The 15,508-nt window shown below is 50.0% G+C and overlaps 1 protein-coding gene across 7 annotated transcripts in view; it reads left to right on the top strand.

Annotated features, from left to right (window-relative positions):
- Positions 1–799: 799 nt before the first annotated feature.
- EVI5L (ecotropic viral integration site 5 like) overlaps positions 800–15,508 on the top strand; it is a 32,995-nt gene continuing 18,286 nt past the window's right edge. For 4 of the 7 annotated variants that reach the window (XM_023743360.1, XM_023743359.1, XM_023743357.1 and 1 more), the window contains exons 1-2: positions 800–987; positions 12,093–12,276. In XM_023743360.1, coding sequence (XP_023599128.1) covers positions 924–987; positions 12,093–12,276 — 248 coding nt within the window. In that variant the 5' untranslated portion in view covers positions 800–923. Of the gene's footprint in view, positions 988–12,092; positions 12,277–14,843; positions 14,920–15,508 lie in introns of all 7 variants that reach the window. The other 3 variants (XM_023743361.1, XM_006101892.3, XM_006101894.3) reach the window with 3 other exon arrangements.

Here is a 15,508-nt window from a genome sequence, read left to right as displayed (position 1 = left end):
AGTGTGAGCCTCAGAGAAGATACTTGACCCGGCCAAAATAGACTTGGGCAGGGGACCAGCCTGAATCTTCCGTGTGACCCATCCCCTACCGCCCCGCCCCCAGCACAGGGTCGGGCTCCAGGAAGATGCGTCCCATCATCTCCCCTTCAGGGATTTCGGGCAAGGCCTCTCCTCAGACTCAACCCATAGCCTCTCCCTTATCTGACCCCGCCCCATCGCTGTCTAGGCCACGCCCCCAAGTCCCTCCCCTATGTCATTCAATGTAGGTTTCAAGTCCCACCGCCCAGAGGTTAACCGCACACCAATCTCACGATCCCATTGGCCACAGAGTGTTACTTCATCGCCCTCCTTCAGTTGTCAATCTTCTTTATATAGTCCCAACAGTTGCCAAGGCTTGGTTTGAGGGACAGACGATAATGGACATATCAGGACGTCTCTTTATTGGGCGAAAGCCGGTTATGGGCGGGGCTTAGTACCAAAAGCTTGACTGCCTCAGTAGGGGGTTCTCAGGGCCACAGCCTTCTCTCAGAGACACACCCCTCTTTCCTCGCTATTGGCCACGACAGGTGTTGATCAACAGGATTACACATTCCGATAGGCAAAAGCACCCATCCTTCACTACTTCCCTAATTTCGATTCGCTTCTCTCCTCAGAGGCGGCAACCTTCTGGCCGTAGTCAGGGCCTTCCTTACGGAATGGCCAAATATCCCGTCACTCCTGGTCTGTGGGCGGAGCCATGGTAACTGGGGGCGGTGAATTGGTTGACTGGGCTTTGGGGGCGGGGCAGCGGCTCCTGTCAGCGGGTGAAATGGCAGCGGCGAGCCGGCCGGGGCAGCGGTCCCGGGGGGCGGCTAAGGGAGCTGGGCCAGGGCTGCGGGGCTGGCAGCTGTGGGGCTAACGGGACGGCAAGGCTCGGCACGGCGATGGCGGCGCGCTCGGCGCAGGTAGGGAGGCGGCGTGGCCCGGGCCTCCCGGGCCCCTTCACAGGCAAGTGGCTTCTCGCTGCGGCCCGCCGGGGCCAGGCAAGACCGGGAGTCGGGCTGCCTCGCCCCGGAAGCCGCGCTGGGAACCCTCTGCACTCCCAGCACGGACCCTGGTTGTCAGCCTCGGGCCGGACCTCCACCCACTCTCGTTCCCGACGCTTCCCGACTTCTCAGGGCCCTTCCTCGGACCTTTCGGGCGCCTCCCACCTCCACCCGCCCCGCCCAGGGAGTGCCCCAGGCCCGTGACCCCCGCCCACCCTCTTTACTGACCTTCAGGACCCCTCCCAGGACCTTGCAGGGCCTCCCCAGCCCCGACCCCGCAGACCTTCCCCCTGCGCGCCCAGGACACCACCCACCCCTTAGGATCTCTCCCATCTGCAGACCCCTTACCACCCTGCCCCTCCTCTCACTTCCCATCCTCTCTCTGGGCCTAGACCCACCCCCATCCTCAGGGATACCAGCCTCAGAGTCCTCCCTGCCCTTCCCTTCTGACCCACAGGACCCTTGCCTAGCCTCTGTAAATTAGGATTCCTGCCCACAGGCCTCACCTCAGCCTGCTGGCCATCTCCTACTCTCAGCACTCCTGGGGTCCTCCCCGCACACTCCAGGAGCTCCACACATACCCCTGATCTTGACTCGTCTTGATCCCTGTTTCCTGGAAGCCCACCCTCACCTCATGCTCAGCACTACCCCCCAGTTGTTCTGAGAGCCCCGCACAGCACACACATACTGCCAACAGTTCCCAAACAGAGAATACCCATGAAACCCCTCCCACCCACCCTCCAAAAAACATTCAGGCACACATCAGACACTTGGATCCCCAACATACACAGAGAAACTCAGACCTCCAACACAGACCAGGCAATTGGTACCACACACACACACACACACACACACACACACACACTCTCACACAGGGCTCTTCAACACCCCTTCTCGGGCCTTCCCTTCGCAGGTCCTCCTGGAGTCCCCAGTGCTCCCAGCTCTGGCAGAGACTCAGATGTGTGAGCTGACTGCCCTGCCCCAGGCAGCCAGTCTGTCCAGCCACACCAGCCTACCTGAGGCAGCATCCCCACTGGAACCCTGGAGGTGGTTGGGTGACCCAGAATCTCCCAACCCAGTGGACACCTGCTGCAGGCTTCTTCCCCTTTATCTGTTTCTCCCCACTTTGCCCTTCTTCCAAGGGAAGGACACTCTCTCTCCTACACCCGTCCCCCTAAAAGAACCGCTGCCTGGCCCCTAATTTATCCCCACCCCCTGGCGAGGAAGAGGAGTTCAGACTGCTCCTGGTCCTGAAGTCTGACCAGACTGGTAGGACCAGCATGCTGACCCTATCACACCCACCTACTCAGATGGCAGGGCCAGTGCTGGTGCCCAGGGGCAGCCCAGCCCCTGACAGTCCCTGTGAGTTCTTTCACCCACAGGACCCCAGGAGTGCTGAGAGTAGGAGATGGACAGTCCCTGTGAGTTCTTTCACCCACAACCAGTATGTTATGCCAAAATGAAACAGCTTCCTCCTCTCCTGGCATCTGGGACCCCGCGTGTCTGGGTTTGGGCCTGTCAGAATCAGCTCTTTGTTAAGGAATATTTTCAGAAGGGGGAAATGGGCTGTTTTTTTCCCTCAGCTAGGCTGTGATGGAGCTAAAAGCCCCTGTGCCTGTGTCTTTCTGGGTTGTGTTGTCTCTTCCTGTCTGTTCTGCCACCCCACCACCCTCGCCCTTGGGTCCAACCTGTGGGTTCCCCTGAGCTTCTGCGGTTAACTGCTGGTGGTTTGAAAAAACTGCAGGTGGCTTGGCCCTGGCACAAGAATGAGGTGAGATAGAGAAGACAGGAGATTACAGAACTGGCAAGCTGGCATGGCCAGGCTGCAGGGAGTAAGGAGGAGACCCGGGCCTCCCCCCATGCAAATTTCCAGATCAGTCCAGCCCTAGCATTGCCCATCGAGGCTTCTTCAAGCTACATAAGCATTCCTAGACAATCCCAAGTAAACAGGACCAGGCTTCTTTGTGGGTGTTCACCAGTGTATTCTGGATGGCCTAGAAATAAGCACATCTTGGCTTGGGACTTCAACTTCTCCACCTGGAAAATGGGGGGATAAATCCTTAGAACAGTAGTTTGTACTGCATGGGAGCCAGTGAGGTTAGGATGTGGCTTTGACTGTCTCTGGGCACGGTGTGGAAGGAGTCAATGGAGTTCAGGAGGGCAGTCACCCATCTATGGGTGCTAGCAGAAGCACTAGCCACCCTGGTTTCCTGGTTGTAATTAGTTGATGCCTCACTAATGAATATCTCTGTGGCCATGCTGCCCCTCAGGAAGCCAGCTTGAATCAGGGCTGAGAAATAGTCTACTGTGTTGGGGGACAGAGGGCAGTAGGAGGCCTGCTTGCTGGCAGTGCCCACCCCCACCCCCTACATGGACCCCTGATGCTGAGTAGGGAGAAGTTTGTTCTACCCACTTGCTGAAGGGAAAAAGTGAATGAAAAGACTGCTGAAGGTCATGAGGTACACAAGAAATGAACCCCACAGGCTCCCCAGGGTGGGACCTTGTGTGGAGGCAGTGAGGTCAGAAGGCTCCCAGGGAGGGCTTGTGGACAATAGCAATGCACTTTTACCCTAGACTGGAATACAGGTCTATGTTTTTGTGTATGTGCTTTGATGGGTACAGGGGCCAAGGGGGAACATGATCTCAACTTTCTTATGCAGAATATAGATACTGATCATTCTGGGGGAAGCCCCATCCTGGAAGTTGAGTCAGATATTGGGGTCTGAAGGAATGTCAAAGGTGGTCCCTGCTCTGCATCTAAAGACCCTCTCTACATCTCAAGACAAGAAGTAGAACCACTAGTGCACACTGATCACGCCCATGCCATGTCCTAGGCCAGTGATGGCAAACCTATGACACGCGTGTCAGAGGTGACACGCGAACTCATTTTTTTGGTTGATTTTTCTTTGTTAAATGGCATTTAAATATATAAAATAAATATCAAAAATATAAGTCTTTGTTTTACTATGGTTGCAAATATCAAAAAATTTCTATATGTGACACGGCACCAGAGTTAAGTTAGGGTTTTTCAAAATGCTGACACACCGAGCTCAAAAGGTTCGCCATCACTGTCCTAGGCCCTGTGCCAAGCGCCATTTACATAGTATCTCATTTAACCTTCCAGGCAACCTGGAGAAACTGGGATTTCGGCACTATGCCCTTAACATCACATCCTGCTATCTCCTGTGTGGAAACTTGAGACAGAATTATGTACGGTGTGCTGCTGGGGGAGTGCAGAAAAGGGCCCTGAGCATTTCTGGGGTGTTAGGGAAGGTGGAGCAAGTATGATATATGGAGCATTCTAGGCAGCCAGAGTGCTTGGACAGAGGCCCAGGAAGCAGGAGCAAACATGATGCATTCAGGGAAGCGTACCTCGTTTGGTGGGCCTCATCCTATAAGCCTTCATGTTTCAAAGGTGATCCATGAGACACACACTATGAAAACTCCCTGGTCAGAGCAATCATAGTTGGAAGAATCGGAAAGGCAGCAAAATCCACCTGCCTGGGGGAGCCTGCAGTACACATGCTCTAGAAGCCAAACGAACACAGTGGAAGGAAGGAGGTTTAGTTAGGAGAACTAACCCACCAGAGCTAGGAAGAGATTGAACCCTACTGGGAAGATTTCCAAGGCCCTGTTGGCATGACTCACTACACTTTTCTTCCACTTTACAGTGCACCACATATGTTTGTGAGATTGTTTCATCTGTGTCTCTCTCCCATACCAGCCCATGAGACCCACAAGAGCAGGGCTCGTATTTGCTCACAGTTGAGTTCCAGGAGATTCTAGGGCACATAGCAGATACTCAGTAAGTGACTGGTTGGTTTAGAGCTGTCATTCTTCTCTAAACACTTGCTTTTGAATTCTAGCTACTCTCCATGTTACCTAGGGGGGCAGCTGGCCCATCAGTTGCCTACTCCTTGCCAAGGAATAGGACCTGAGACACCAGGACATTTCCCCCAAAGTTAGAGCCAGGCAGGGCCATGATGGTCTGCTGGACAAATGGAGTCAGCTGTCATCTTTCAAGGCTTCAGATTCAGAAATGATTTTGTGTCCCCATAATCATTAGAGGTGGAGGATCAGAAGCCAGGGGGAGAGGAGAAGGGAGCCAAAATTAAAGGACACTTGAGGCCTTTATTCCTGCCTCTGAAAATACCAGCCTCTGAAAGATGGTGCATACACACTCAGTAGCTTTCCCTGTTAAAAAGTAGTGACTGTGGCCCTGGCCGGTTTGCTCAGTAGATAGAAGATCGACCTGCGGCACTGAAGGGTTCCCAGGTTCGATCCCAGTCCAAGGTTGCGGTCTCCCAACCCCAGTAGGGGGTGTGCAGGAGGCAGCCAATCCCATGATTCTCTCTCATCACTTCTCTCTCTCTCTCTCTCTCTCTCTCTCCCTCCCTCCCTCTCTGAAATCAATAAAAAGAAAAGAAAGATTGAATCTTTAAAAAAAGGTCCTGGGTTCAATTCCAGTCAAAGGCATGTATTCTTGGTTGCAGGTTCCTCCCTGGCCAGGGCCCTGGTTGGGGCGTATGCAGGAGGCAACCAGTTGATGTGTTTCTCTCACATCGATGTTTCTTTCTGCTTTTGCCTCTCTCTTCCACTCTCCCTAAAAATCAATGGAAAAATATCCTCGGGTGAGGATTAACAAAACCAGTAATCCTATATAATAAAAGGCCAGCCACCAAAAGCATAACGACCAGAATGACCAGAGACCAGAACGACTCCGGCCCCTCGCCGGGCTGGCCCCGCCCCCAAGCAAGCAGTTAGGGGCAATCAGGTAGGCAGACATCCCCTTGCAGGGCTGGCCCCGCCCCCCAGCAAAGAAAGAGGGAGGCCCAGGCCAGCCAAGCCATCACACCCCTTGCCTGTCGCTTGCAGAGGGAGGCCACCAGTGGCAGGGGAGGGGGGAGCAGCGCTGCACAGATGGCAAGCAGTGGCAGTGGCAGGGGTGGGGCCAGCTGCCTGCAGCCGGGGGGAAGGAAAGCCCTGATAGGCCCTGATCTCAGGCCAGGCCTAGGGACCCTACCCAAGGGGTCCCGGATTGTGAGAGGGTGCATGCCAGGCTGAGGGACTCCTGAGTGCACGAATTTTCGTGCACCCGGCCTGTAGTAGTAATAATAATTACTGCCATTCACTGAGTGCCCACTACACTCAGTGCTTCATGTATATTATTTCTAAAGTAAAAGAATGCGGAGAGATTGGCAGCACAGCAGATCAATATAGGGCAGAGGCTCGGGAGTCAGAAATCCAAGTGTGAATTTTTCTTCCCCTACAGCCTAGTTAAGGGACCTTTTGAATGACCTTCTCTCAAGGTGACACCTCTCATGTGTTAGACCTGTCCTTTACTTTTCTGTCTACACTGGTATATAGTCACTTTTTTATCTTTAAAATAGACTTTATATTTTAGAACAGTTTAAGATTTACAGAAAAAGTCAAAAGATAGTCCAGAGAGTTCCTGAAGACTCCATACCCAGTTTCTCCTATTAGTAACATCCCAGGTTAGTCTGGTACCTTTGTTATAATTAATGGACCAATATTGATTTGTTATCATTAACTATACCCCACACTTTATTCAGATCTCCTTAGTTTTTTCCTAATATCCTTTTTCTGTTCCAGAACCCTATCCTGAATCCCACACATTTCATCATCATATCTTAGGCTTCTCCTGACTGGAACAGTTTCTCAGACTTCCCTTGTTTTTTATGACCTTGAAAATTTTGAGGACTAGTCAGAATTTTCTAAAATGTTGCCTAATCAGGATTTGCCACCAGTTTTTCTCATCGTTAAATTGGGTGATGTTTTCTGGGGAGAAAGACATAGGGGTGAAGTGCCCTTCTCATCTCATTATATCAAGGGCACATGTTCTTAACATGACTTATTACTGTTGATGTTGACCTTGATCCGCTGCCTGAGCAGCACAGATATTTTTATCTTCATTTATTCAGCAGACCTTTATTGAGCACCTAACTAAATGTCAGTTGCTGCATTATGGGCTTGGAGTAGAAAATTAAGAAAACAGGCCTTATACTCAGAATGACCCAGTAGGGCAGGCAGGCATATATAGAAGTAATTGCCATAGAATATGTTTTGGGCTGGGGTGTAGGGAGTAGGTATTTTCAGGGAGAGAAAAGAGAGAAATGAACCAGGACATGAGAGGTGGGGTTTTGGCAGGAAATATTTCACAGAAAAAAAACTCAAACCAAGTCTTGGAGAATTCCTTTCCAGTCAAAGGGAACAGCATGTGCAAAGACAGGCAGGAAGAAGTAGGTGCTCCTTGTGGGTTAAGTGCGGAGGGACTGCGATATGGGAGGAGGTGAGGTTGGCAGGGGTGTGTGCACCATGCAAAAATGTTGGGATTCCAAGATTCCAATATTCCAAGTCATATTAGGGAGTGGCTAAAGGGTTTAGAGCAAGCACCAGGAGGGTAGTACCAGGCCTTGCCTGAGCCATTGGGTGGCAGCATCAGGGACCCAGGTAGGCCAACCTGCAGCAGGAGGAGGGGCTGGCTTTAGTCAGGAGAGAGTTGGCTTGGAGGAGCATCTTCACACTGCAGGTCAGGAGAGATTTCCTAAAGTGCAAGCCCAGTCAGGTTGCTGCCTTGGCCCACAATGCCCTGTGGGGTTCTGGCCCCTGCCTAGTCCCTTCTTGAGTTGCACCCACCCCTCCCCCACTTCTTCTGCACCAGGTCCCTCTGCCAGCCCACCCCATCCCTTACCTTCTCTTAACTGGAGTATAATTCACATATCATAAAATTCACCCTTTTAAAATGAACAATTCAGTGGATCTTAGTATATTCACAAAGTTGTGCAACCTCCACCACTAATTCTAGAACACTTCATTACCCCCAAAAAATCCCATAAACAGTTTCTTCCCCACCCCATTCCTCCCACTCCTAGGCTCTAGTTCCTGGCAACCACTAATTGACTTTCTGTCTCTAAGGATTTACCTATTCTGGACATTTCATATAAATGGCATCATGTCACTTATGGTCTTTTGTGTCTGACTTCTTTCACTCTGCATGATGTCTTCGATGTTCATACGTATCAGAGCTTCCTTTCTTTTAATATTCCATTATATGGATGGACCACATTTTATATATCCATTCATCTGCCAATGGACACTTGGATTATTTCCACTTGTTGGCTATTAGGAATAATGCTGCTGTGAATAGTCATGGACAAGTTCACATGTGGATGTGTGTCTAGGAGTAGAATTGCTGGGTCATGTGGTAACTCTTGTTGAACTTTTTGAGGAACTGCCAGACTGTTTTCCAGTCTACCTTATCTTTTATTCCAAGCATTTGTCTCCATCTGTAGTAGGAAGTTTGGGTGACCATTTCTTAGTCTCTTCCCCTGTATGCTCTGGGTGGGCAGGGGCTGTGTCTCTTTGCCCACCAGCCTTCAGTCCTCAGCATAGTACCTAGCACCTGGTAGACATCCAGTAAATATTGGTGGTTGAGCAGGTTGGTTCAATTCCTCAAATATTTATCAACTCTTAGGTTGTACCACGTCCAGCGGGGGACACTCCAGTAGCAGAGACCCAGACAATGACAATTCCTGCCCTGGCCAGGGGTCTGATGGAGATGTTCAGGAGTCATTTGGCAATCTGGCTGGTTCTCAAGAGAAAGGAAAATCTGGGAATGGAGGTGTCACAATCACTGACATATATTCAGTCATTTAAGCCGTAAGAGTGAGATCACCAACAACATGAAGGGACAATGGCCCAGGCAGAGCCTATGGAGGAAGAGGCACCATGTGGGAGGCTAAAACGGGCAAAGAAGCAGGAGACCCAGGAGCCCAGCCTCTTGGAAACTAGATGGGAGAGGACTTCAAGAAGGAAGAGGAATGACTGACAGTGTCCAAAGTTCCCTAAGAGGGAGAGGGAAAAGAAGATGGGAGATGTCTGGCAACTGGACTTCTCTGTCCCCATGCTCTCTGCCCAGCTCACCAGCAGAGTCTTCTTCCCACCCCTCTTGCTTGGCTCAGCTTTCTAAGCCATGGGAGCGATGTGGATGGTGGTGCCAGCAGGAGCAGGGTTAGGTGGCTCATTGCCTACTCTGCAGGAGCCAGGATCCCCCTTCAGGTGGCTGAGTTAGAGTAGGGGCAAATGGCATTGAAGTTGGGACCCCAGACGTAGAGGGAACCTGTGTGTGGATTTTAGAGGTATGGCCCCTTGGCCCTAGAGGAGACCTGCCTTGTCTCTGCATCTCCGAGCCCATTTAGCAAGGTAGAAATGGCTGCATACCCTGTGGAGTTGTGTTCTCGTCACCTTGTTCCACTCAATGCCTAGAACAGCGCCTGGCCCTCAGTAAGTGCCAGGAAAGAAATGGTTGAAACAGTAAGAGTCATGGCACTCTGGGGAGGGAGGTGAGGTTGCTCACAAAGCTAGGATGGCAGCAAGCCAGTGTCCATCTGAATCTACTCAGTTCCAAGGGTGGCAAGATCTTGTCAGTGCAGAAAGCATGCATGCCTGTGTGCGTGCAAGAGTATGCATGGGTATGAGATAGTGTGTGCATGTGAAAGTGAATGTGTATGAGTGTGTGTCTACCTGTATATCAAGTGTGAGTTACATATAAGTGTGAGATTGTGTGTGAGTGTGTATATCTGCCTGTATGAGTATGTGTCTGAGTGTATGTATGTACATTCACCAGGAGATGGCTTCCAGGGCAAAGCAGTGTTTAGAGAGTCCAGGGATGAGTCAAAAGAAAGTTCCTGAGGGATCATTAGTTTCTACCTTTCGGACTGCAAATTTCAGCCCTATGCATTGAGTCAACTTTATTTTCTGAATGAAATACACATTACTATATGATAAATTGCTGAACACACTCTCCTGGTGGATGGTTCCTGGTGTGGTTTTTAATTTTTAACAGAAACTCAGACCTGAATCATTTTCTCAGGCTCTTTAGGGGAGAGGGTGGGCCAATTATGCTCTGGGCTCAGCAAGGAAGAGGCATGACTGAGAGAGTGTCCCAGGTCATGACCCTAGCTACATGTAGTCTCTTTCTCTGTGGCCCCCACTGCTCCATAAATCCAGGTGTGCTTTTGAGGCTCCTCCCTATCTCCCAACTCTGAAGCTGGGAAACCCATGCAGCCTTCCCAGCCCCTTCCTTCACAGAGAGATCCTTCTAGGTCAGCACTTCTTGTCCACAGACTGACTCTGCAGGAGGCCTTGGTGCAGCCCCCACTGTTCCTCTGTCAGGAATGATTAACTCCTAGCTAGGTGGTACATGTTGCTTGATCTTTGGAGCAGGTGGTCCCTGGCCAGCCGGTTCTGCCAGGACCTAGAGTTCATACCACTCACCGAAAGCCAGAGCCCTTAGTACCCAACAGACTAGGGGAGCTCTCAGGAACCAGAGGCAGAACCAGTGGCCCTGAGGAGTCTCAGAGTCCTGGGGAGGGAGGGTTATTGCCCACCTCCTTAAGGTGAAAGCAGAATAGTACCCCCGTGACAGGGCAGCATGAGGGAAGGCAGCCAGAATCAAGTGCATGGCTAGGATCAAATCCAGCCAACCCCTGAGCCCTTGGGTGTTGGCTGGGGGCTAAGCTTAGACTGCAGGAAGGTGCCCAGTGACCTGAGGTGGCCAGGCAGGTGTGATAGTTCATTCTGTCACTATCCCCCTGCTGCCCAGGGGACCAGTTCCCACCTCTCCAGAGACCAGGCAAGGGCCCCTATGCAGGCAGAGCTGTCAGAGCCAGGTCAGGTGGGGTCCAAGAGCACATAGTGGACTCCTGGTACAGAGCATGCAGGAGAATGGGTGGGCATGAAGGGACTGCCCACAGTGGCAGTAGGGGAGCAGGATTTTCTTCCTGCCACCATGACCCTGGGGATCACTATCTTCTTAGACCCTTTGAGCTAACGTGGGCTCACCAGAAGCAGAATGACTGAGTAAAAGGAACACTATCCCCAGCTCCTAGCAGCCTTCCCTTTCCTAGCCATTCCTGATGACTAGAACCTCCTACAAGGTGATGCCAACCCCCACAGATGTCCCACAACAGGCATAGCGGAACCCCGAAGCCCTGGTTCCCAGCTAGCCCTCAACCTTGGCCCAAGGATAGATAATAATAGAATGTTTATGGAATGATCACTAAATATCAGGCACTGTTCTCACACACCACGTGCATAGCATACTCAGTTCTCACAGTCAGCCTCTGAGGCCTGTGAGACTCAGAGAAGCCTACACAGCTGGTTGAGAGGGTGCCACGCTTTAGGCACACGTCTATCTGAGTCTGGAGCCATAGCTTTGGGTATGGTGCTGAGCTGCCTCTCATGACACTGGCAGAAGGTGAGAGGCCAATGTCCTTGGAGCCCCCCAGGAGGGTGGGGCCAGACCATCCCCAGGAAAAATAGGAGAGATGGCCTGACATCTGCATGGCACACGGCAAGCCAAGATCAGGATACCCATCAGAACTTAAAGCTCTTACTCTGTATCCACCAGGGCACAGACTCCCAGAACTTTGATGCATCCCTGGCTTCCCAACCCAAGTGTAGTCAACTCTTCTGGCAATTGGCAGCACCAGACAATTAACAATAAAGAATAATTGCTTCTGGCTGTGCTAGCAGCCCACTTTGGTTGATGAGACAGGGAAGATCAGATGCTGAGGCAGGCCTCCCAGGGCAGACCACAGCAGGAGACAAGGACCAAGGCTATCAGAAAGGGCCACCAAAGTAGGGGCTCCTGCACCTCAACGTCCCAGCAGGGGTCTTGAGTGACGGAAGTCTTGGCCTCAGGCTCTGCTGAAGACTCCAGGGTGTGGAGATGAGCCTTGGCCTTCATGCCCATGGACAACAGGACAGCTTGGGCCCTGCTGTGGTCCTATTGTATCTGTCCAGGCATCTGGAGCACACTGGCAGGGGTCCTGGTAGTCAGCATCTGGAATAGAAGGTGCTGGCATGGCCATCACCTGAACTGGGGTGCATGGGGATGAGGGGTACACCAAGTGTACAGAGCAGAAGTGGGAGCCCAGAGTGAGGAAATGTGCACAGGTGAACAGCAGGCTCAGCTGGCCCAGAGCTGGCAGAATGAGGTGGAAACCCAACCCAATGCTAACCATGTGTGTCTCTGGCCCCCAGACAGAGCTGTGACCTGGCCCTGCTTGCAGTTGATGAGCCTGCCCACCATGGCAAGCCCCACTCTGAGCCCTGACTCCTCATCCCAGGAGGCCCTGTCAGCCCCCACCTGCTCCCCCACCTCTGACTCTGAGAACCTCAGCCCCAATGAGCTGGAGCTGCTAGCCAAGCTGGAAGAGCAGAACCGGTGAGTTGGGGCCTGGCGTAGGAGGAGGGTGTGCAGGGTACAGCTTGGGCCCCAAACAGAAGCTCCTGGATGCTCCCTCACACTCATGCCTGAGTCTGGTCCTGGGCAAAGTAATAGCTCCCACCAGAGGCAATGTCATCCTCCTAACCCTGAGTAAACAGACAGTTCCCCATTCAGATGAGAAGACCAAGGTTTCTAGAAGCAGAGTGAATCTTGGAACCTGGCTGTGTTTCTCAAGCCATTGTTAGACAGAAGAGTAAAGCCTCTGACTCTGGAGTCAGGCCTTCCCACCTTTTTTTTCTGGCCCTCCCCTTGTTTAAAATGTAGGTTTATTCCCTACTAATTGGAAAGAATATATGCACCCCTATGTTCATTGCATGGTTATTTACAATAGCCAAGATATGGAAGCAACTCAAGTTCCCATCAATAGACAAGTGGATAAAAAAGCTGTGACACATGTCTCAGCCAGTTTGGCTCAGTGGATAGAACATCGGCCTGTGGACTGAAGGGTCCTGGGTTCGATTCTGGTCAAGGGCACATACCCAGGTTGCGGGCTCTATCCCCAGTAGGGGGCGTGCAGGAGGCAGCCGATCAATGATTCTCTCTCATTGATGTTTCTATCTCTCTCTCCCTCTCCGTTCCTCTATGAAATCAATGAAAATATATATTTTTAAAAAGCTGTGATACATATAAAAAGAATGAAACCTTACCATTTTCGATAGCATGGATGGACCTAGAGGGTATTATGCGAAGTGAAATTAAAGTTGATCAGAAAAAGACAAATACCATATGATTTCACTTATATGTGGAATCTGAAGAACAATGTAAACGAACAAAACAGAAACAGACTCATAGATACAGAGAACAGACTGATGGTTACTACAGGGAGGGGAATGGGGACTGGGTGAAAAAGGTAAAAGGATTGAGAAGCACAGATTGATCGTTACAAAATAGTCATGGGGATGTAAAGTATAGCATAAGGATTTGGGTCAATAATCCTATATAATAAAAGAGAAACATGTAAATTGACCATCCCTCCACGTTGCTCACCAGCCAATCAGGAGTGGGTATGCAAATTAACCTGACAAAGCTGACAGGTTAATTTGCATACACAGGCACCAGGTGGAGAGCAGAGCGGGAGAGCTGGCGGAGAGTGGAGCGGCTTGGGGAAATTGGCTCCCCAAGCTGTCAGACGGAGAGCAGAGAGGGAGAGCTTGGCAGAGTGGGAGGCCATGGGACCGAGACAGCAGGAAGGGAAAACCAAGATTGCAGGGAGCACCAGGAATTCTGGGAATAGTAGTTTTGGTGGCAGCCCCAGGACCAGAAGCGGAAGCCCAGAACATGGGGAGCACCAGGAATGCTGGGAATCATAGTTCTGGTGGCAGATGGATCTCCTAGACACTAGAGCAGTGGTTCTCAACCTTCCTAATGCCGCGACCCTTTAATACAGTTCCTCATGTTGTGGTGACCCCCAACCATAAAATTATTTTCGTTGCTACTTCATAACTGTAATTTTGCTACTGTTATGAATCGTAATGTAAATGTCTGATATGCAGGATGTATTTTCATTGTTACAAATTGAACATAATTAAAGCATAGTGATTAATCACAAAAACAATATGTAATTATATATGTGTTTTCTGATGGTCTTAGGCGACCCCTGTGAAAGGGTCGTTCGACCCCCAAAAGGGTCGCGAACCACAGGTTGAGAACCGCTGCACTAGAGCAAAGTGAGCCTGGAGCAAGTTACTGTTGCGGTGGGGGATGGAGGAAAAACAAAGGTGAGAGACATAAGTAAAATCAGAGTGTCTAGGAAAAATTAAAGGGAAGATATCCTAAAACTTCCAGGAAATCTCCACCAATGAAGCAAAGAAAAAAAAATGCCTCTATTATTCTGTGAGCAACAAACCAAACTGAGTTGGGGTCTCAGACAATTCGCTCATATGATTGCAAAGACAGACAGAAACTCCCAGATTGGAGAGGGTTCCCCTGAGGGCTCCCAGATTGGAGAGAAGGCAGGTTCGGGCTGAGGGACCCCCACAACCCCCAGTGCACGAATGTCGTGCACCAGGCCTCTAGTATTGTAATAACTATGTATGGTACCAGGTGGGTACTGGAAATATTGGTGGGAACACCTTCTTTTTAAAAAAAAAAACTATTTGGGGGGGGAATGGGGGAATAAAGACACATATGTAATACCTTAATAAAGAAAAAATTAAAAATAAATAAATAAACTCATTTTTAATTATGTTTTTATTGAGTTTTAGAGAGAGAGGAAGGGAGAGGGATAGAGAGATAGAAACATCAATGAGAGAGGAACATCTTTGGTCAGCTGCCTCCTACATGGCCCCTACTGGGGGCTGAGCCCGCAACCCGGGTATGTGCCCTGACCAGGAATCTAACCGGTGACCTCTTGGTTCCTAGGTCAATCCTCAACAGCTGAGCCACACCAGCCATACACTTTCTAAAGTATATGATTGTCTAATCACTATGCTGTACACCTGAAATTAATATAAAATAATGTTGAATATAAACTGTAATTGAAAAAATAAAAATTTTTTAAAAAGGGAGTCAAATTGATGCTTAGCAGACAAGTACTCCTTGAAGCCCTTTAAATCTGCTCTGGCTTTCCTCCTTTGACATGTAAGTACTTTTAATTTTCCATAGAGTTGTAGAAGAAGAATAATTACATTCATGAGTATGAGTATTTATTAAATGAAAGGTAACTAAAATAGTAACACTTTCTCAGTGTGTGCTTAGTGAACTTTTCTGGAACAGAGGCAACAATTGAAACTACTTTTAAATAATGGTTCTTGAGCTTTTGAAATGAACCTGTTATATTACTTCTTTTTTTAAGATTTTTTATTGATTTTTAGAGAGAGAAACATCAATATGATAGTAAAACATCAATCAGCTGCCTCCTGCATGCCCCCTCCCTGGGATCAAGCCCACAATCTGGGTATGTGCCCTGATCAAGAATTGAGCCAGCAACCTTTTGGTCCATAGGACAACACCCAACCAACTGAGCCACATTGGCCAGGGCTGACCTCTCCTTTTTCATAAACAATGTATTTTTTGTTGTTGCTGTTAATCCTTACCAGAGGATATTTCTTCCATTGATTTTTAGAGAGTGTGGAAGGGAGGGAGGGAATGAGGGAGGGAGAAGAGAGAGAGAGGAAGAGAGAGAGAGAGAAAAACAAACAAACAAACAAAAAACATCGCTGGGAGAGAA

The sequence above is a fragment of the Myotis lucifugus genome, unplaced genomic scaffold (assembly GCF_000147115.1).
Source record: "Myotis lucifugus unplaced genomic scaffold, Myoluc2.0 scaffold_386, whole genome shotgun sequence".
Taxonomy (NCBI): domain Eukaryota; kingdom Metazoa; phylum Chordata; class Mammalia; order Chiroptera; family Vespertilionidae; genus Myotis; species Myotis lucifugus.
This window is presented reverse-complemented; position numbering and strand designations above follow the sequence as displayed.